The sequence below is a fragment of the Neoarius graeffei genome, chromosome 21 (genome assembly GCF_027579695.1).
Source record: "Neoarius graeffei isolate fNeoGra1 chromosome 21, fNeoGra1.pri, whole genome shotgun sequence".
NCBI lineage: Eukaryota > Metazoa > Chordata > Actinopteri > Siluriformes > Ariidae > Neoarius > Neoarius graeffei.
This window is the reverse complement of record NC_083589.1, coordinates 36951534-36972922: the sequence shown is the minus strand read 5'-3', so window position 1 is coordinate 36972922 and position 21389 is coordinate 36951534. Positions and strand designations below refer to the sequence as shown.

General features: G+C 44.4%; 1 protein-coding gene across 3 annotated transcripts in view; it reads right to left on the bottom strand.

Moving 5' to 3' along the window:
* tbc1d22a (TBC1 domain family, member 22a) overlaps nt 1-21389 on the bottom strand; it is a 490669-nt gene that overhangs the window by 334360 nt on the left and 134920 nt on the right. For all 3 annotated transcript variants that reach the window (XM_060903060.1, XM_060903062.1, XM_060903061.1), the window contains exon 6: nt 371-499. In XM_060903060.1, the coding sequence (XP_060759043.1) occupies nt 371-499 (129 nt within the window). The remainder of the gene's footprint in view (nt 1-370; nt 500-21389) is intronic.

Here is a 21389-nt window from a genome sequence, read left to right as displayed (position 1 = left end):
TACACCCAGTGTAGTGAGCATATGGAGTGGAAAACAGTGATATTTGTGTAAAGGCACGTTCAAATCGGTAGATTTGTAGGGGAATCTCAGGTAACATCAGAAATGTAAAAATGAGCTAAATATTAATACAAAAAAAAAAAAACCTTATGTGAATTAACTGATCGATTAGCTTCATGAAGTGACACGCGCCTCCTGTCATTTTGGTACAGGATGCATCCTGCAGCACTAGTGCTTATGTTCAGAATAATCGTGTTCGTAATATTTTGCAATTTTTAGGTAATCAGAGAAGCCTGACTCTGAAGTGATGTTCAAACACGAATGCTCTGGAGCGAAAGATGGAAGAGAAGGTCTGAGTGGTGGTCTGTATTACCTGTCTGTAGGTGTCCTGGTGATGCTCGTCGTTACGGGAGTCGTAGTACTGCTCGATGAAACCAAAGTACTCCTGCCTCTTTCTCTGCAGCGTGCTGGCTCTGCGCTCGGCATTGGCAGGTAGGTAACCCTAAGAACAGCAACACACACACACACACACACACAAACAGCCAATTACGGAAGGGCAGTTGAAATGTCTCTTCTAATCAATCCACTATCAAACCACATTAGCTCCCTGAAATTTCTGCTGCCTGTGCACTGCACCCGTGTTCGAGCGAGGTCACTCTCTTTCACTCCACTGCTGCAACTCCCATCACACTCTGCTGTATTGGCTGTGCTGCTCAAGACATCCCCTTCGTACTGGATTCAGATCCAGGTCAATTGGGCTTTTAAAGAGTCAAGTGAAAGCACCAGGACAAATGCACAAACCTATTACAGCTACACTGTTGATATAACAGACATTCAAGAGCCCTACGTGTATGCATTTCATACTCCAATACAATACAATATAGTGTGTCTCTTGATATGTGATCACTGACCCAACACATGAAAGCAACCAATAATCCAAAAACAATAATAATATTATTATTATTAATAATAATAATAATAATAATTATGCGTTACAACATGAGACATTCATTCATCTTCATTAAATGATTTATCCTGGTCAGGGCAATGATGGATACAAAGATTGTACAGAAACCCTGGGCATGAGGCGGGAATGCAAAGTGGATGGGATACGATGCGACTCTGTATTGTGCGATTTTTGGGGGGGGAAAAAAAGTTAGCTTTAAAAAGTGGGCATCCTTTACCAAGATTTACACACGCAAGCTTTCCCTCATTGACTAAGACTGACCGGCATATTGGCTATGCTTTCACTGGGACAGGTACAATGGTCAATTCTTTCCCAAGAACTAACGGACACACAAGTCAAGGACAACACAGAGGCCATGTCTCCTCCACTGGAATCGATTGTGTCCTGAATGTGTCCTTCACCTGAACTGACAGGTACAAAAGCCATGCCGCCTTTCTGCAGACTTACAGGCATCGAGACCACACCTGATTGGCTGAGACTGACCAGCACAGAGGCCACAGCTCCTCCCTGGGACTGACACGCACAGAGTCCAGTCCTCTTTTGCTGGGATGGACAGGCAGGCACAGAGTCCAGTTCTTTTTCACTGTGACCAGCAGGCACAGAGCCCAGTCCTCTTTCACTGGGACTGATGGGCAGACACAGAGCATAGTCCTCTTTCACTGGGACCGAAATGCACAAAGCCCAGTCCTCTTTCATTGGGACCAAAATGCACAAAGCCCAGTCCTCTTTTATTGGGACCAACATGTACAAAGCCCAGTCCTCTTTCTTTGGGACCGACAGGCCGGCACAGGGCCCAGTCCTATTTTGCTGGGACTGACAGGCAAGGACAGAGTCCCGTCCTCTTTTACTAGGACTGACATACACAGAGCCCAGTCCTCTTTCGCCAGGACCAATGGGCAGGCACAGAGCCTAGTCCTCTTTTGCCAGAACCAATGGACAGGCAGGCACAGAGCCCAGTCCTCTTTTGCTGGAACCAACGTACAGGCAGGCACAGAGTCCAGTCTTCTTTTGCTGGGGCCGACAGGCAGGCACGGAGCCCAGTCTTCTTTTGCTGGGGCCGACAGGCAGGCACAGAGTCCAGTCTTCTTTTGCCAGGGCCGACGGGCAGGCACAGAGCCCAGTCCTCTTTTGCCAGGACTGACGGGCAGGCACAGAGCCCAGTCTTCTTTTGCCGGGGCCGACAGGCAGGCACAGAGCCCAGTCCTCTTTTGCCAGGACTGACGGGCAGGCACAGAGCCCAGTCTTCTTTTGCCGGGGCCGACAGGCAGGCACAGAGTCCAGTCTTCTTTTGCCGGGGCCGACAGGCAGGCACAGAGTCCAGTCTTCTTTTGCCGGGGCCGATGGGCAGGCACAGAGCCCAGTCCTCTTTTGCTGGGGCCGACGGGCAGGCACAGAGCCCAGTCCTCTTTTGCTGGGGCTGACGGGCAGGCACAGAGCCCAGTCCTCTTTTGCCGGGACCGACGGGCAGGCACAGAACCCAGTCCTCTTTTGCCAGGACTGACGGGCAGGCACAGAGCCCAGTCCTCTTTTGCTGGAACCAACGGACAGGCCAGCACAGAGCCCAGTCCTCTTTCCCTGGGACCGACAGGCAGGCACAGAGTCCAGTCTTCTTTTGCCAGGGCCAACAGGAAGGCACAGAGCCTAGTCTTCTTTTGCCCAGGCCGATGGGCAGGCACAGAGCCCAGTCCTCTTTTGCCAGGACCGACGGGCAGGCACAGAGCCCAGTCCTCTTTTGCCAGGACTGACAGGCAGGCACAGAGCCCAGTCCTCCTTCTCTGGGACCGACAGGCAGGCACAGAGCCCAGTCCTCTTTTGCTGGGACTGAAATGCACGGAGATCACACATCCTTAAGTGGGACTAATAGGCACAGAGGAGCTCTGTCTCCCAATTTTTGTCCAGTACACTCTGACCTGAAATATAGAGAACACTACAGAAATATTGAGACTGCCAATTATTCTTAGCACCAGCAAGAAAAATATGGCTGTAGTTCAGTCATTCTGGTAAAGTAAGACATGAAAAATGAATTCTTAGTGTTCCAATGTTCAGTGCGCTGATTAGCCAGTCACTATCAGTCACAGTAAAGAGGCAGAAATCATCGCCTTTCTTATTCCACAATGAGAGCGAGTGCAGCAGATGTCTGTGCCCGAAAAAGAAAGTCTCTTGATAAAGTAATTGATTGCATGGAAATCTAGAGCCATGGAAATCCATTTATCACAGGAGACACTATCCCACACGGCCATTTTTTACCCCCCACCACCCGGACAAGTTCTGCACCAAGATGTATGTGTGCCAAGTGGCAGTGTTCATGCCAGGGCTATGGGCCATTAGCATATGTACATGTAATTAAGCCTAATTGATAATGCATAAATGTCGAGGATTCACGGTGAGGAAGAATGCACTGCTGATCATCAGGAACATTAAAGACTCGGAGTCAGGAGGGAGAATTTTAAGACGACTACAGAGAATGGAGAGGCATATTAATTGGCATGTCTCAGAGAGAAAGTGTACAGTGAGCGACAATCAGAAAGAATATTGCCAGGAAGGGTCAATCATCATGCAAGCCAGATTTTGCACACCTCGGCCTTAAATTTATTCACAAAACTCTTATCAGTTTTGAGAAGGTCTTTTATGTTTTGTGCTGCACAGCCTCAATGAAATAATAGCATTTTTGAACTGATTCAATTAAAGATCTGATGGAAAGAAGAACCGGTGAAAATAGAGTTCTGAGCAGGGTTCGACGTTAACTTTTTAATCCACTCGGACAGGCAGCCAGATTTTTCACTTGTCCTGACCATAACCTTTTTATTCCCATGTATTTACTCATTCAATGAAAGGAAAGTAATTAAAAAAGTTTATCAAAAAAAGCAGGTATAGTTATGATAATCATAATGCTTTAATGATTTATAATTTTTCAATAAAACTCAAACTTTAACTGGAACAATAAACAAAAACTATCCAAAGCTCCATTACGGTGCGTGTGTTGTTATAACCCATTACCTGATCTGCAGTTTTAAGAGTTAGACCCACCCAGATTCAAAGCTTCTGGAGGAAATAAAGTTAAATCTTGATTCATCCAGTAAAACGTGAAGTATAAATTAACTTAAAGAAATTAAACTGAAAGAAAACGAGTTGGATGTGATAAGGGGGACAGAATCATGTTGTGAATGAAAACAAACTGTGACTGAATTCAGCACTGTCGTAAAATTCCCCCGAAATATTTTACCGCATTTGTGATGGTTCATGTGAACCATACAAAAGAAAAATACAATGAATGAAACCAAGATTCAACACAGACATTTATTCTGTTGAGGTGTTTGATCGCCATTTCTTCAATTTTGATAAATTCAAAGTCTGACGATCTATAATTAGATATTACGACATGGGTTTTTTGTTTTGTTTTTACACATATGCACCTGCTGCACTCAGCTTCCCCGGAATTTTGTAAACAGTAACACGCCTGGATCACTGAGGGGATTGAACTAGTTTTGTTGGAACTTTATTGATGTTACTCTTGAATAATTATGATAAAAATGGTGATTTTTCAACAAACATTCAATTTGTCCAATCAGACAGGCAGGTGCAGATTTGACTTGTCCGGCCCAAACATTTTGTTGTCCCGGACAGTCGGACTACCATGAATCTTGAGCCCTGTCTGACAAACATCAACAAGTTTATATTCTGCTCCACCTGCACACGTTATACATATGTTTCATTTGTTTGCTATTTGGTTTGATCTGGTTTCACAGTCAGCATAATTAAACCAACCAAAAAGTGTGGGGGGGAAGCATTGGTTGAGGGGTGTGTAAGGCTGAAAACGCACTTGTAACACTTTAATTCATCAGGTCAGAAACATGAACCTGGAAATAGTTAAATAAGCCGTGCCACAGATAATTACACAACTAACTAGATTAAAACGTTTTGTGTATTCACGAAACCTTTCATTTCTCTGTTTGATCATCATCCCAATTGCCAAGGACACGTCTCTCTTTTGGCTCACGAAGAAGAGAGAAAGAAAGAGAGAAGAGAGAAAGAGAGAAAGAAAGAAAGACAGACAGACAGAGAGAGAGAGAAAGAAGAAAGAAAAAGAAGAGAAAAAGAGAGAGAAAGAGAAAGAGAGAAAGAAAGAGAGAAAGAGAAAGAAAGAGAAAGAGAAAAAGAAAGACAGACAGACAGAAAGAGAGAAAGACAGAAAGAAAGGAGAAAGGAGAGAGAGAAAGAGAGAAAGGAGAGAGAGAGAAAGAAAGAAAGAAAATAATAAATAAAGAAAGAAAATGCTGTGCGCAGCCCAGAATACATGCCACGTACTAAACACAATACACTGAAAAGGTGTTTTCTTTATAGCCACATCGTTGGCGTAACTGACTAATTACAAAGCACCGAGCCGGACGATATCCTGACATTTGTTTCTCATTTGTTTGATTAGTGTTCTTGTGAAAATTACAGTGACATCATGGTTGGCTGTCTTGAGATTAACATGTCCAGTATGCGAATGGGGAAAAAATAAAATCATTCAACTGAACTCCAGCTACACATTTTTGTATGCACAGCATACATTTGTGCCTCTTCCTATGTGTGTGTTTGTAATGAAGATCCTCTTGTGCACTGTGCACGGTATATAACGTCATCATTACCGCAATACTGGCTTCTGTCACCGTGGGATCAGAACCCTGCAATTAGTACCCCAACAAACCAGTTCTTTCTTCATGCCTTCCTGTGAGTGTTTTGATCGCTCATGACACCTGTACATTATGGCTGCAAAAATCAACATTTTTCATTCGATTATTATTATTATATAAATAATAAACTGACTGTGTTGGCTATGGCTTAGAAATAGCAAGGTCCATAATATTTGTCATTTCATATTTTGTTCCCCAGTAGCAATGCAAAACTGCAGGGAACAACTGTTAACATCTTGTTACACACCTCTCGGGCTAATCTAATGATTGTTCTCTGCTACAATAACAACCAATTAAAATTACAAATGAGGAACCTGTTCAGGAAAGAAAAAGAAAAAAACACTACTGGATAGCTTAAAAACGACAAACACTACAGAGTCAAAATTAACCAGCTTAACCTTATCCAGCCTCATTATACTGTGAAATTGCTGCACGTATTTTACTACGACATCGCGAGGGAAAGAAAAATAAATAAATAAATAAATAAATAAAAACAAATCCCCTTCCATGAAATGTAATACGAGGCTATAATGTCAGCCGTGTAGTATTATCCCTCACCAAGCAGGAGTTTTCGGGTGATTTCATTTTTCATGTTTGTGCATCACTGATATGCACAGAAGACAGTTACCGTTCGGACGGACGGACGGAAGGACTTTATTCATCACACACTTGTGAAATTTCCTCTCTGCATTTAACCCATCTGAAGCAGTGAGCACACACACCTGAGCAATGAGCGTGCACACATACCCAGAGCAGTGGGCAGCCATGCTAACAGCGCCCGGGGAGCAGTTGGAAGTTCGGTGCCTTGCTCAAGGGCACCTCGGCCCAAGGCCGTCCCATATTAACCTAACCGGCATGTCTTTGGACTGTGGGGGAAACCGGAGCACCCGGAGGAAACCCACGTGGACACGGGGAGAACATGCAAACTCCGCACAGAAAGGCCCTCGCCGGCCATGGGGCTCGAACCCGGACCTTCTTGCTGTGAGGCGACAGTGCTAACCACTACACCACCGCACCGCCAAATCATGTTAAGGGACTAATTTTTTTTTTTAAACTGATCTTTCATTGCAGGGCAGCACGGTGGTGCAGTGGTTAGCGCTGTCGCCACACAGCAAGAAGGTCCGGGTTTGAGCCCCGTGGCCGGCGAGGGCCTTTCTGTGCGGAGTTTGCATGTTCTCCCCGTGTCCGCGTGGGTTTCCTCCGGGTGCTCCGGTTTCCCCCACAGTCCAAAGACATGCAGGTTAGGTTAACTGGTGACTCTAAATTGAGCGTAGGTGTGAATGTGAGTGTGAATGGTTGTCTGTGTCTATGTGTTGGCCCTGTGATGACCTGGCGACTTGTCCAGGGTGTACCCCGCCTTTCGCCCGTAGTCAGCTGGGATAGGCTCCAGCTTGCCTGCGACCCTGTAGAACAGGATAAAGCGGCTAGAGATGATGAGATGAGATGAGATCTTTCATTGCTCCAAACATTAAAAGTTGTTTGTCATGTGTGCTTTCCTTAATGGTGTTTCAGGAGTGCACTGGGGGGTTTAAATAAGTGTATTTTTCTTTAAAAACAAATAAATCAATAAATAAGGCGTGTGTTTTCAATCAGTCCTGCTTTGAAGGGTTGCGAAATCGCTTTAAAAGTTCACACGAACTCCGTATGAAGTGACATTAAACCTTTCTTCCAAAATTCAGTCTGACAGCAAGAAAGCTTATAAAGTTGGAGGTGAAACTGATCTTACTCTCTTCGTTTCCTTGGAAGCTGCCTTCACAATGTTAGACCTGAAAACGGTTTTGCGCGCTTATTTGGCGTAGCAGTCCGAGCGGTCCGGCTGCCCTCAGCAGCTTCACGATTGTCTTACATTCTATGGGTGTCACGGTACACAAAAGTCACGGTTCGGTACGTAGCTCGGTTTTGAAGTCACGGTTCGGTTCATTTTCGGTACAGCAAGAGGCAAAAATGCACAACATAAAACTGCAGGCTGTTTACTATGAACCTCTGTAAACACCAACAGTTTATACATTTTTAATAACATTTTAAATGAAATGTACTTGAAAATAAGATACTGTATAAAAAAAAAAATAGAATCCTGCCGCAAACCGGTGATAACTACTTCCTGAGGACCTGTTCTGTCAGTGCTGAGTCAGGCTTGTAGTACTTGAGTCCGCCTCATGCCCTAATTTTAAGGACTTGTGACCTGACTCGGACTCGTGCATTAACTGCATTCGGACTCGTAAATTGGAGACGAGGACTCGGATTTTTCCTTTTTTTTTTTTTGCACCATGCCATAATGGGCGGCACGGTGGTGTAGTGGTTAGCGCTGTCGCCTCACAGCAAGAAGGTCCTGGGTTCGAGCCCCGGGGCCGGCGAGGGCCTTTCTGTGTGGAGTTTGCATGTTCTCCCCATGTCCACGTGGGTTTCCTCCGGGTGCTCTGGTTTCCCCCACAGTCCAAAGACATGCAGGTTAGGTTAACTGGTGACTCTAAATTGACCGTAGGTGTGAATGTGAGTGCGAATGGTTGTCTGTGTCTATGTGTCGGCCCTGTGATGACCTGGCGACTTGTCCAGGGTGTACCCCGCCTTTCGCCCGTAGTCAGCTGGGATAGGCTCCAGCTTGCCTGCGACCCTGTAGAACAGGATAAAGCGGCTAGAGATAATGAGATGAGATGAGATGCCATAATAATTTGGCACAAGATATTTATATCTCCATTAATTTTGAGACCAATTTTGTGCAAGAGAATGCACATTCACCTGTTCATACGTCATGTTCAGGAACAACCTAACGTTAATGGCGCTAAAATGCCTGTTGAGACGCCCCTAGGATTGTCCGCTTTGCTTATACAGACTTTTCGTGCAGTGGGAAAAAATGCACTGCTATGTGTTCCGTATGTAGAAGAACTATCGAGGAGACGACGGGGACAACCTCGAACTTCAATCATCACTTGGCGAGACTCCACCCAGAGAAGGAAGTGACACACTATGTTCATTGCTCTGCTGATAATGGGCGGGGCTTGCTGAGCGATGAACTCGCTAGTGTTGACCCTCTCTCATGCCCTGTTGATAGTGGGCGGGGCTCAGGGGCGCCGCCAGAAATTTTGGGCCCCATGAAAGATTAGAATTTTGGGCCCCCCAACTTTGCCCACCCTCATCACAATTGCACTATTGTCATTATTTGACTTTTGATAGCCCATGGACCTTGAGTTTGTGACTTTGTTATTACATTTTATGTATTAACCTACCAGGGACTAGATGAAAACTGGGCAGTGACTAATTCTGGTGCATTTACAATCACAAATGAAAATTCAAGATTTTGCCACATGCTTTCTTGTGCTAGGACAACTGGTAGTGAAATGTGTGATGTGACTGCTAAGCAACACTTTAATCTAGCAAACTGTATATGGCGCTCGCTCATTAAAAACTTCAATCCTAAAGCATTTATGGGTTGTATTGCTGCTCACCTCCTTCTCCAAAGGGGGGTTCAGTGGTTTGGTAGGGCGGAGGTCCCCCTGAGGCTGAATCTATGCATATTTAGGGCACCCCATTACTTATGAAACTGGTTATTAGCACTAGTTATTAGCACCAGCATAACGTAATATTTCATCTTATCACACAAGTCAGTTCAGTTATTAAAATGGAAAAAAAAAAAAAGTCACTGTACAAACTGTAAAAGTGTTCTCTTGATAGGCTAATCCAACCACGTTCATACTGTTCATTTACCATTCGCTAATATTTTGAACACACATGTGAGCGATAGCTACCTTTCTTTGGGAAAAACTGAGTGACCAGTTGCCTGCCTCTCCGGTCCCTCTCAGCTTTCAGCTGCCTTTCTTTACATTTTTGACAGCCACTCTTCATATTTAGCGATCATAGACTGTACGCACTCCACTGCTGGCTGGCTGGCTGCTGCACCGCGACACAGCAGCAAGTAGTGTTGCACTGATCAGCACACAGATTTAACGCATCGCGCTTCTACCAGAACTGGACCGTACCATTTCGCAAAAGGGGGAGGGTTAAATGACAGTATGTTGAAGAACTCAAGAAATAGACAACCTTGTTCAATTAGCTCATTTTACCAGATGGAATATTGCATTGTTGTTATTTCAAAAGTCTTATTAAAATCATTAAAAGCATATTATCAGCCCCTTAAAGGGCCCCATGGCAGTGCTGGGCCCCTAGAATTGTTCTAACCTTTCCCCCCCGGCGGCGCCCATGGCGGGGCTTGCTGAGCGATGAACAAGCTTTTTATCTGTAGCCTATTAACTAAAACGGGGCAGTCAGTGGGGCAGTAACGTTAGTCCGACACAGAAGCAGAGACGCTTTCACAGCCACTGTCAGCTGGAGTCTTGTTCTCGGACTCGACTTGAAATTTTCTTTCATGACTTGGACTTGAACACTGTGGACTCAAACTCAAGGTTTAGTGACTCGACTCCAACACTGCTGAGTACACAGCTGCTTGCTGTTCCAGGTACCTCTCAAGCACATCATAACTGGAGGTCGTGTTGAAGATAAAAATCGTTCAATCGTTTTTCCGAATTGATTACGTTCAGCCCTAATTAGTATACATCAGGCTTTCGTCTAAACGGGGGAACAGGGGCGCTGCGCCCTCTTACTCTCGGCGTGCGCCCCCTTACCGACTCCGTGAAAACATCCCAGCAACACTACGTGACAATGTGTCTGATCATCAAATACGTTATAATTGCTCCAAAAATATTCCAATCATAGTAGATACACCGCCAGACGGTGCAAAAACAATCCGAATTGGCGTTTTCCAGACTGAGGCGCCATGTTGTTTAGTTGTCGCGGCTGCTCTCGCGAGATTTGACATGGGTTACATACAAGGTCAGCTGACTTGTAGAGCGAGATTTCTCGAGACTGAATGACCTTTCACCCACCGGCACGGGAGCTTTTGACAGAAGTTGTTCGCGAGTTGCTTTTGTTGACACTTGGGCATTTAAAGATGTCATCCCATGGCACGAAACGGAAGAAAGCCAAAGACTGTCCGGGGCAGAAGAAGATTACTTCTTTCTTTTTCAATGTTGACAGACAATTTGTTACAATTTCCCTCTCAGATAGCCTCAGAATGTCCCATTGGAGCATTTTTCAAAGGCTTTGCACGGCGGGGGGGGGACAACCAGCACCATCCCCCCCCGCTTCGCTCCCTCGCCATGGTGAGCGCCCTCATACTAAATTTTTCTAGAAAAAACCCTGTACACCATTTCTACACCGACACTGTACGACCTCTGTTTAATATGCTGCATGGCGTATCGTTATCCCAACTCATATCAGTGCAATTGCACTATCATATTTGGAACCATGTCATGTCGCCCAAGTGGACTGCGATTCCTAGATTCCTCCAATAAAAACCATTTCCCCAAACCAGTCTGAAGTCCTTTTGTGCAGGAGCAAAATAAATACAATAACACCACCTTGCTATGAGAAACACACATACACAGTTTGAGGTAAAGTAAGTGGGAAAGGAAAGCGAGCCAGCTTGCACTGCTCAGGCCAGGTGCGGAGGCACAGCAACAACAGGCAAGTAATAAATGCAGCGTGTCAGTGCTGAGACAAGGAGAGGACATGCTACACGTATCCCAGCATGCCCGGCGAGCGGCGGGAGGCCTTCATGCTCGAGTGTAATGCTCAGAGTCCCAGGCCGGGCTCTGGCTCTGCGTCAGGCTCCTCTCCCAGCTGCTCAGCGAGCATGGGCCATTAGTCAAAGGTGTCCAGGCCACATTAGCGAAATAGAAAACACTATTTAATCACCTGTGCATATTTGTCCCTTTATTTATTAAAAGCACAGCCTGCGAGCCGCTCCAGGTCTACACGAAAACGACTGTGGAACTTGTGCGTAATATGTACCGAGTACGAGATCGTGCTGAATCACAGATGAATTACTGTGCACCTTCAACCATGCATATTTAAATTACTTGGCTGATAAAAGTCTTGCATAGTTTAATAAAGAGCACTTGTAAAAGCCTGCACTTTATTTGTACTGAACGTCAAAAAGCTCGAGCCTGGAGAGCGCAAAACGGCATGAAGAGGATATGGAAGTCGAGGGAGGTCAAGTTGAGCTACTTCTTGACCACAGTAGAGTCTGTTCTCCTGTATGGATGCGAGCGTTGGACCCTGACGTCAGGGTTCGAAAGATGTCTCGATGGTTGCTTTACTGCATGCTGCACACCATCCTTAATGTTAGTGGGAGGCAATACATCACAAGTGAAGTGCTACGGTGCTGTGAAAAAGTATTTGCCCCTTCCTAATTTGTTCTGTTTTTGTATATTTGTCACACGTAAACGTTTCATGTCTTCAAACTAATTTTAATATTAGACAAAGATAGCCAAAGTAAACACAAAATGCAGTTTTCAAATGATTTCATTTATTGACAGAGAAAAAAAAAAAAAAGTGTTACCCAACCCGACCTGGCCTTATGTGAAAAAGTAATTACCCCCTCAACCAATTAACCTCAATCAATCAAACAAGTATTTGATTGATTGAGGTTAACTCCAGACTGAGAGCATTTGAGACGGCGTCCCTGATTTGTAACTGTTTTAAATGTTTTGTTTTGTTTTTTAATCAATCAGACTCCTGTAAATTGTAATTTTAATTTTGTAACCTGTGCTGCCTCTTGGCCAGGACGCCCTTGTAAAAGAGATTATTAATCTCACTGGGTCTTCTCTCCTGGTAAAATAAAGGTTAAATAAAAAAAAAGTAACCAAATTGAATTGATAATTAGGTTCAATTTCACTAGCCACACCCAGGCATGATTACTGGCAGACCTGTTCAATCACATAAATAGAACCAGGTTGGCAATGTGAAATAGGCTAACAGATCTTAAAAAGATGCCGCAAAGTAAACAGCTACAAGAACAGATGCGCAACAAAATAATTGAAATCCATCAGTCAGGAAAGGGTTACAAAGTGATTGCCAAGGCTCTGGGACTCCAGCGAACCACAGCGAGAGCCGTTATCTACAAATGGAAAAAAACACTCGTAACAGTGGCAAACCTTCCCAGGAGTGGCTGGCCTTCCAAAATTCAACCAAGAGCATGTCGACGACTGATCTAGGAGGTCACAAAACAACCCCGACAAACATCTAAAGAAATGCAGGCCTCACTTGCCTCAGTTAAGGTCAGTGTTCATGATTCCGCAATAAAGGCGGCACTGGACAAAAATGGCATCCATGGGAGACTTGCAAGGTGCAAACCACTGCTGACCAAAAAGAACACAAAAGCTCGACTCACGTTTGCCAAAAAGCATCTTGATAACCCCAAGACTTTTGGGATAATATTCTGTGGACTCATGAGTCAAAAATAGAACTTTTTTTGGACGACATGAGTCCCAGTACATCTGGCGTAACGCCAACACAGCATTCCAAAATAAGAACACCATACCAGCAGTCAAACATGGTGTTAGTAGTGTGATGGTCTGGGGCTGCTTTTCTGCTTCAGTACCTGGACGACTTGCCACAGTTGATGGAACCATTAATTCTGCTCTCTACCAGAAAATCCTGAAGGAGAATGTCCGCCCATCAGTTCGTGACTGAAAACTCAAGTGCAGCTGGGTTATTCAGCAGGACAATGATCTGAAGCACACAAGCAAGTCCACCTCAGTTATCGTTTTGTAGTGGCCTAGTCAAAGTCCTGACTTGAATCCAGTTGAGATGCTGTGGCAATACCTTAAATGGGCACTTCATGCTCAAAAACCCTCCAATGTTGCTGAATTGAAACAACTCTGCCAAGAGCAGCGGGCAAAAATTCCTCCGCAGCGATGTAAAAGACTCATTGCAGGTTATCGCAAATGTTTAATTGCAGTTGTTGTTGACAAGGGTGGCCCAACCAGTTATTAGGTTTAAGGGGGCAATTACTTTTTCACACAGGTGATACAGGTTTTGAGTGCAAGCAAACACAAAATGCAGCTTTTAAATGATCACTCCGTTTATTAAAAGTGTTTCTATCTCGGGGGCGTCGTGGCTCAGGTGGATAAGGCGCCATACCATAAATCCGGGGACCCGGGTTCGATTCCGGCCTGAGGTCATTTCCCGATCCCTCCCCGTCTCTCTCTCTCCCGCTCATTTCCTGTCTCTACACTCATCTCATCATCTCTAGCTGCTTTATCCTTCTACAGGGTCGCAGGCAAGCTGGAGCCTATCCCAGCTGACTACGGGCGAAAGGCAGGGTACACCCTGGACAAGTCGCCAGGTCATCACAGGGCTGACACATAGACACAGACAACCATTCACACTCACATTCACACCTACAGTCAATTTAGAGTCACCAGTTAACCTAACCTGCATGTCTTTGGACTGTGGGGGAAACCGGAGCACCCGGAGGAAACCCACGCGGACACGGCGAGAACATGCAAACTCCGCACAGAAAGGCCCTCGCCGGCCCCGGGGCTCGAACCCAGGACCTTCTTGCTGTGAGGCAACAGCGCTAACCACTACACCACCGTGCCGCCTGTCTCTACACTGTCCTATCCAATAAAGGTGCAAAAAGCCCAAAAAAAATCTTTAAAAAAACAAGTGTTCCTATCTTTATCTTATATTAGACCTAGTTGGATGACCGAAAACATTTAAATGTGATAAAGCAAAAATGGAAGAAATCAGCGGGGGGAATACTTTTTCACAGTACTCATATGGAGAGTCTCTTCACTGCGGTTGGATTTCAGCAAATGGAGGGATTTCTGGAAAAGATGACGAACACATTAGTCACTGTGACGACTGCTAGTAATTTTCTCTTTGTCACCGATGAGCGTGACGAGCGCCAGTGGGAACCCTGGACAATTTTTTTTTTTTACCAACAGTAGAACCCCAAGTAAAATATCAGTACAGGCTGACTAATTTTCAAGTGAGTTACCTGCAGCAAAACTTTCCCAAATAATATATACTGCACGGAGAAGCGAACCTGCGTCTTGGTAGTCCTGCGTCTTCACCATTACACCACCTCGCTTTATAACGCCATGATGGGCCAACAAGGGTTAATGAATTTGTGCGAGCAGCGCTGGTGCAAATTGTGACTCTCACTCGGGATCTTTCTACTTTATTATTACTACTGTCCTTCAAGCCGGTCACCGTCCCATAGTGACTCTTCACGACAAAGCTCGCCATCTTTCCCGATCTTCAGCCAATCACGTGGCCTCGTTGATTGGAAGGCCTGTCAGCTCCTCGATGTTATCGGCAAATCTGATCCTTGGCCTGCCGCGCTTCCTCTTACCAGCCACTTTTCCTTGCAAAATGATCTTTTCTAGATTGTCGCCCTGCCGTCTGGAACGATGACCAAAATACGTCGGTTTGCACAACTGAATACAGTTTAACGGCGATCACTTTCATACACCGATCTCATTTAACACCCACACCATGAAATACGCAGGAGTCTTCGCCAGCACCATAACTCAAACGATGATATCCGCTCTTTTGCTGCTCGACTCAATTCCCAAGATTTGCATCCATAAGTCATCACAGAGAATATTAGTGTTTCCATAAGCCTGATTTTAGTGGCTTTTGTGACAGATTTATATCTTTCCATATCTCAGTCATGTTCGTCATTGCAGATTTTTGCCATGGCAATTCTCCTCTTCACTCCCTTCAGACTACCATGATCATTTAACTTCATTATTATTATAACGTTTTTAGGACGCTAGTTCTCCCTCAGTTTTCAACCAATCACCACCAAATTTCACATGAATACTTCTGGGCTGAATTACGTTGCTATGACTTTTGGCGCTGATCTGGATCACCAAACCAGAATGATCCATGAAAACTGGCTTTTTTTTAATTTCCAATCACTTATAACTCTGTCAACTTTCATGTTTTTTTCAAATCAGCGGTTTTTTTTTGTTGTTCAGGACGGCAAGGCGCAACTTTTCCTTGACCTTCAATTGACAAAGGTCAGTTAGCGCAAACAAGATCTACTGTGAGCTACTGCTGACTTGCGTACCCCCCGCTCTCGCTTATATCAGAATACAAGCAATCCAAGGAATAGGACACTTATTATGAATGTTGACTTCAACAAATAATGAACCCTGAAACAAGTAAGTAAAGCGCAGTGTCTCTCCCCAGGGATTTCAAATAGCATCCTGGTAAACTGTCATTTTGAAATAGCGTCAAAATCCACCCTGTATGTTTCGTAAATACATTCAGTCGGTAAACAGGAAGTCGATGTGCGACAGACTTGAAAACGGTAAACATGGTATAGAACCCCAAGCTGAAGCTCGGTACCAAATATCAAGCAGGTGTGATTTGTAGTTGCTGAGAAAAATGTTATGAAAATTCTGTAAATCCATGCTATAGGTTTCGTAAATACATTCTGTCGGTAAACAGGAAGTTGATGTGGGACAGATCTGAAAACGGTATACATGGTATAGAACCCCAAGCTGAAGCTCGCTACTAAATATCAAGCAGTTGTGATTTATAGTTACTGAGAAAAAGGGTGTTTCGGATGGACGGAGATACGGACGGACAGAGGGAAACCAGTATAACCCCCCCCCCCGAAGCAGGGCTATTATAATAATAATAATGTGACTTCAGTCACAGTGTCAATAGGGGTGTTCACACGGCAACTTTTACTCCGGTGTAGCACCGGGGCTGCCCCGGTAGAGCGTTCACACGGTACAAAGTTATACCGGTGTAGCCCCTGAAAGCTGCTTAAACCGGTGCAAATCTAACCCTGCTCGGGAGGTGGTTTAAGAAATTTACTCCGGAGTAAATGCTAGTTTGCGGGGCAGCACCGATATAAAATGGGACGTCTGAACGCTACAGGGGTAGACTCGCTACGCGTGAGGAGAGTTGATTACATACGGGCATTGCATAATTTGCATCCTGCTATTTTGCGCTTCCAAAATGGCGAATATCAACAACAACAGAACTTCCAGCGTTGCCAGATTGGGTGGTTTTCAGTGCATTTTGACGGATTTGAACATTTTTTGGGCTGGAAAACGTCAGCAGTATCCGGCAACACTGGTGTCTTCATCCACGTTGTTTTCCCGGCGCTTGGTGATGCCATGACAACCGGGAAAAGGAAGTACATTTTCACCCATGCGCATATTTCATTTCCGCATTATTACTATCGTATAGCACGGTCGCAAAAACTGCCGTGTGAACGCAAGTGGGGCTGCACCGGTGCTAACACGCTTCTCTCTAGTAAGCAGGTTTGTGACGTGTGAACGCTCCACAAAATTTACACCGGTGTAAGATATATCGCAACAAAATACATCGGTGCAGCATCGATGCAAATATGTGCCATGTGAACACCCCTTATGTAGTTTTATTTGTTGTCTCAGTGCATGGAGAGCAGTCGTAATAATAATAATAATTTTTTAAAAAATGCTCCTTAACCAAATTGTGCACGTTTGGGGTGTTGAAAATAAAACCACGCTCAAGTGCAGGCCCTCGGTGATGGGCTGCAGAAGCACTGGTGATTTCCCCTGCCATCTCCACTCTCGGAGCAACTCTGCTCCTGCCAAGTGCTAAATGCTGAACTCCAGTAAAACAGCCAATTGTTTCTTCCCCCCCCCTCCCTCTCTCTTTTTCTTTCTCTTCCTGAAAAAAAGGGTTTAAGGAATCAATTTTGGAAGTAAATGAAATCTTTATTTTTCGAGCAAGGAACTGACAAAGCAAAAATGATTTCTACTTAGAGGAGCACTTGAGCAGGTTCCTGTGGAAGACGAGGGACAGTGGATGGGGGGGCTGAGGAGGGGCAAGGTTGTGCTTTGTGTGCAGTCAGCAGGACAGGGAATCGATTGTACATTAAAGGAACAGTTCAAACATTGACACCACGTTCTGCCGCCTTCACCGAGCCCCCGTCGCCGCCCAGTCAACCATCACTCTTGTTTAAGGATGATTTCCAGCTGTTTGAGATCGCGCCGATCCTCACAGATACACACACGATGCTCAGAGACACGCTCGGATAAATGAAGTCACATCGGAAACCACGACGAGTTCAATAGCACGGATCGATGGGATTTGATTGAGTATAGACTTGGGTTCTCGTCAAAATGACAGATGAGTGTGCCGTAGGGAAATGAAGGTCAGACAGGTGAATTGGATGTTTGCACGTCTCTGTGTGTGCGCGTCCAGAGACCACACACTGACACGAGAGCAGGGCCAGAATATCAAATCTCTGCTTCATTATAGTCGCAGACTGGCAACACATCAATCAGTGTGCCACCGCAGTGCGCTACATGGCACAGCGCGACCCACCTGCCACGGGAGAAGCCTCTTAGCATGAGGCTGAGCTGACACACAGCCCTCATCATGTCAGCCCTATCCTACAGGACTCCTTACACCAATTACAGCCCAGGTACTGTACATTCAGCAGCTTTACGTTTGCTTTCACGCCACATAAAAGTGCAAACAAAGAATTCTTTTTTTAATTTTACAACACAATTGCTTTTATTATTCATTCAATTTCCTGTAAAGGAACTCGCGAAGACGACGACTTGATTATTGACCCCTTTCTCATACGTAGATGGAACCACTAACTGAAGACTGCACACTTCAGACAGAACATTGTGTTGCTTCACCTTGATCACATTCGTGCTGTCGTTGTCCGTTTTCCAATTCAAGCTCATGAGACGGCTCTGAACGAAAAACGCGGCCACGCGAGCGGCGACGACGAACAACTGCTACAACAGCAGCAAGGCATTGCAGAATTTTCAAATCTGATCGGTCAGAAGGTCTTGAATACTTTTCTACGCCAGCACCTCTGACAGTAGCATCAGCTAGAACTCAAACGACAGGTTTATACGATGAAGCTTTGGAAAAGGATGAACTGACTGAACATTTATGGAAGGGAGTGTCCAGTCCCAGCGCTTCATGAAGGTCAAAGCCGGTCATTAACTCTCAGGGAGGGTTTCCTTGCCTGTCTCGCTTCTGGCTTGCTCACTCGGGATACATTTTAGGTTTTCCACCACATCCAAGTTTAACACACTTTAGAAGACTTTGCATTTTGTGAACTTCAAGAGAATGTGATGGAATGACCGTTTATAGCTGCTATAACGTCAGTGATTGACAGGAACTCATTCGTTTCGTGCAGTGTTTCCCAATCTTTCTTGAGCCACGGCACATATTTTACATTCAAAAAATCCCATGGCACACCACCAAACAAAGATATCACAAAAAGGATATATAATGTTCATCTAGTCTCAATTTACTCACAATTTACTTACTCTGTGAAACCTGGGCCTGTTTAGTTGAACACAAAGCTGATATACACACAGGAATTGAAGAAAGACACACCCGAAGATCTTCCTCAACATCTCTGAGTCTCTCTCCTTTTTTAGTTTTTATAGCAGTCATGCTTGAAAAGCCCAGCTCGCATAGGTAGGTTGTGGAAAATCACTTTTTGCTTTCTTCTAACCTCTACTCATACTAGGGCCTTCATCTGGGTCAGGACCCAGTTTGGGTTGTGTACTTTTTCTTTTCAAATATTTATCCATCGCTATCATACCCGAAGCATTACTAATTCTATTGTTTGAATGGCAACAGGTAGATACGCAGGGTAATTAGCTACCTGCTGCCATCTAGTGGACGAGTATTTAATTGTTCTGCCTGTCACTATACATCACTGGCATAGACGAACGAAGACAAATTATTTGCAGTAAATAAATAATTTTCAGAACAATTAAGTGAAATTGGATAATTTCCCATGGTACACCTGATGATCTCTCACGGCACAATAATGTGCCGTGGCACAGTGGTTGGGAATCACTGGTTTTGTGGAGGCTCCATACCATTAAACAGAACTATAAATGGATAAAATGAACATACCAGGTGATGTACTTTCATAAAAAAAAAAGCTAGCATTAACAATCTTCTGTAGTACAAGAGGAAGAAAGTACTTCAGGGCACACTTAATAGAAAACTTCACACGTCACACTTGCTGATTATTTTCCAACAACAGCACATCCTGAAATGGTTTCCCCCCCCCCTTATATACACTGCCTGACCAAAAAAAAAAAGCCGCCATTTCAATTTAAATAAGCAAATACTTAAGACCGTTTGATTGGAAAATTACTGCAGTGATTAACATGTTTCAGTTGGCAACAATTCTTTTAACCCTAACTGATGCAGTGAGTAGCTTCTCCTTTCTTCAACAACCATGCTGGAAGACGTATCCTGTTGTCGTGGAAAAGATATTACTGTGTTTCAGAAAGGTCAAATTATTGGTCTGCATCAAGCAAAGAAAACAACTAAGGAGATTGCGGAAATGACTGGAGTTGGGTTAAAAAAAATTGGCGAACACGTTATTGGGCAATTCTAAGGGTGACTGACGCAACATTCAGAGGGTTTAAAATTAAACTGTGTGGCTATTGTAGAAAACCAAACTCAAAACAAATGTATGATGACTTGAGGCCCAAAGGCCATCTTGGACAACACAGAGTTCTTCCTAGATATGAATAATTTATTTAGTGGCATGCAGATAACATTGGTAACTGACGCAACTTGGAGAATTCGACAACTGTGAACACACAAGTACAAACGCCAATTTCTGTGAAACTTGTTGCAAATTTTATTAACGTTTTTTCCAACTTTGCTTTTAACATGCCATAGTATACAATGAAAGAAATAAATGATGAAAAATGTTGAGAACGGACGGTTGAGCTCATGGAATGTACAGTAACTGATGCAACTTTCTTGGTAACTGACGCAACACTTTCTAAATTTACATATGATTTGATGTACAGAGAGAGAGAGACGAAATGTGGTAATTTTATCTTTCTTAGTCATAATATCAATCAGTGAACAAAGCTACTTGTGAGATCTAAAAGGCCCCAAAGCTGTGATAATTACTCAATGGAATCAATTTTTTCATGGAAATGTAAAGAATAAGGTCCATTTGATATAAAACACAGTTTAACTTATCTGGTGAGGACTTCTGACAGCAGTTTGAGTGCTTCTTTGTGTCTGTTAAGCTGGGCATACACTGTGCGATTTTTTCAATCGCAGTATTCAGCTGCTGCTCACACTGTACGAGTGAATCGCAGGGGTAAACTGCACGCAGCTTACGATTCCTGTTCTCACACTATACGATCCGATGCTCGGATGCGATGCTCAGGATTTCAAACAGGTTTGATTTTCATCCGATCGATCGGGAGGAGGTTGTGAGGTGTTAATCGCTTGTCGTTACCCCATGTATACTACACGATCCGAGACGCACGATTGAGCCAAAACTCGGCCCGATCTCCAAAATAGTCGCACGAGTGAAAATTGTGTCACAATCGGGCCAAAAATCGCACAGTGTATGCCCAGCTTTAGTTTTGGGTTTAAAGTGCATATTCTGGACCAATTTTGTGGGGGGTTTTTTATATGAAAGTATGTCCCTTTACACACTCATCCAGAAGGGTAATTTTGCCCAAGGCCATCTGTCTACAGCAGAAAAAAATAAAATAACAAAACGCGTCTGGAAAAATCCCAAGGGAGTCTGGAGCCAGATTCGTGACGTCACCTGCGGAAGCGCCAGCAGGCTGCGCGAGCTTTGCACGGTTTCAGTGCACAGCCTGTGTAGACCAAGCGCTCCCATTTCTCTCTCATTGTCCGGTCTTTTGGAAAACGATGAGTACTAATCCCATCATGATTGGTGTTGCTACACCCTCCTACGATACATCTGTTAACCATTTTAATAATTACGCGATAACCTTGAAGAAATTTGCAGAAAACCACCAGGTCGTTTTCTCATAAACCAGCGCTGACGTAGGATTCAGAGGGAGGCGTCCCGCACGCGACGTCACCAAAATCAATGTTTCCCGGGAAATCCAAATGCCAAGTTT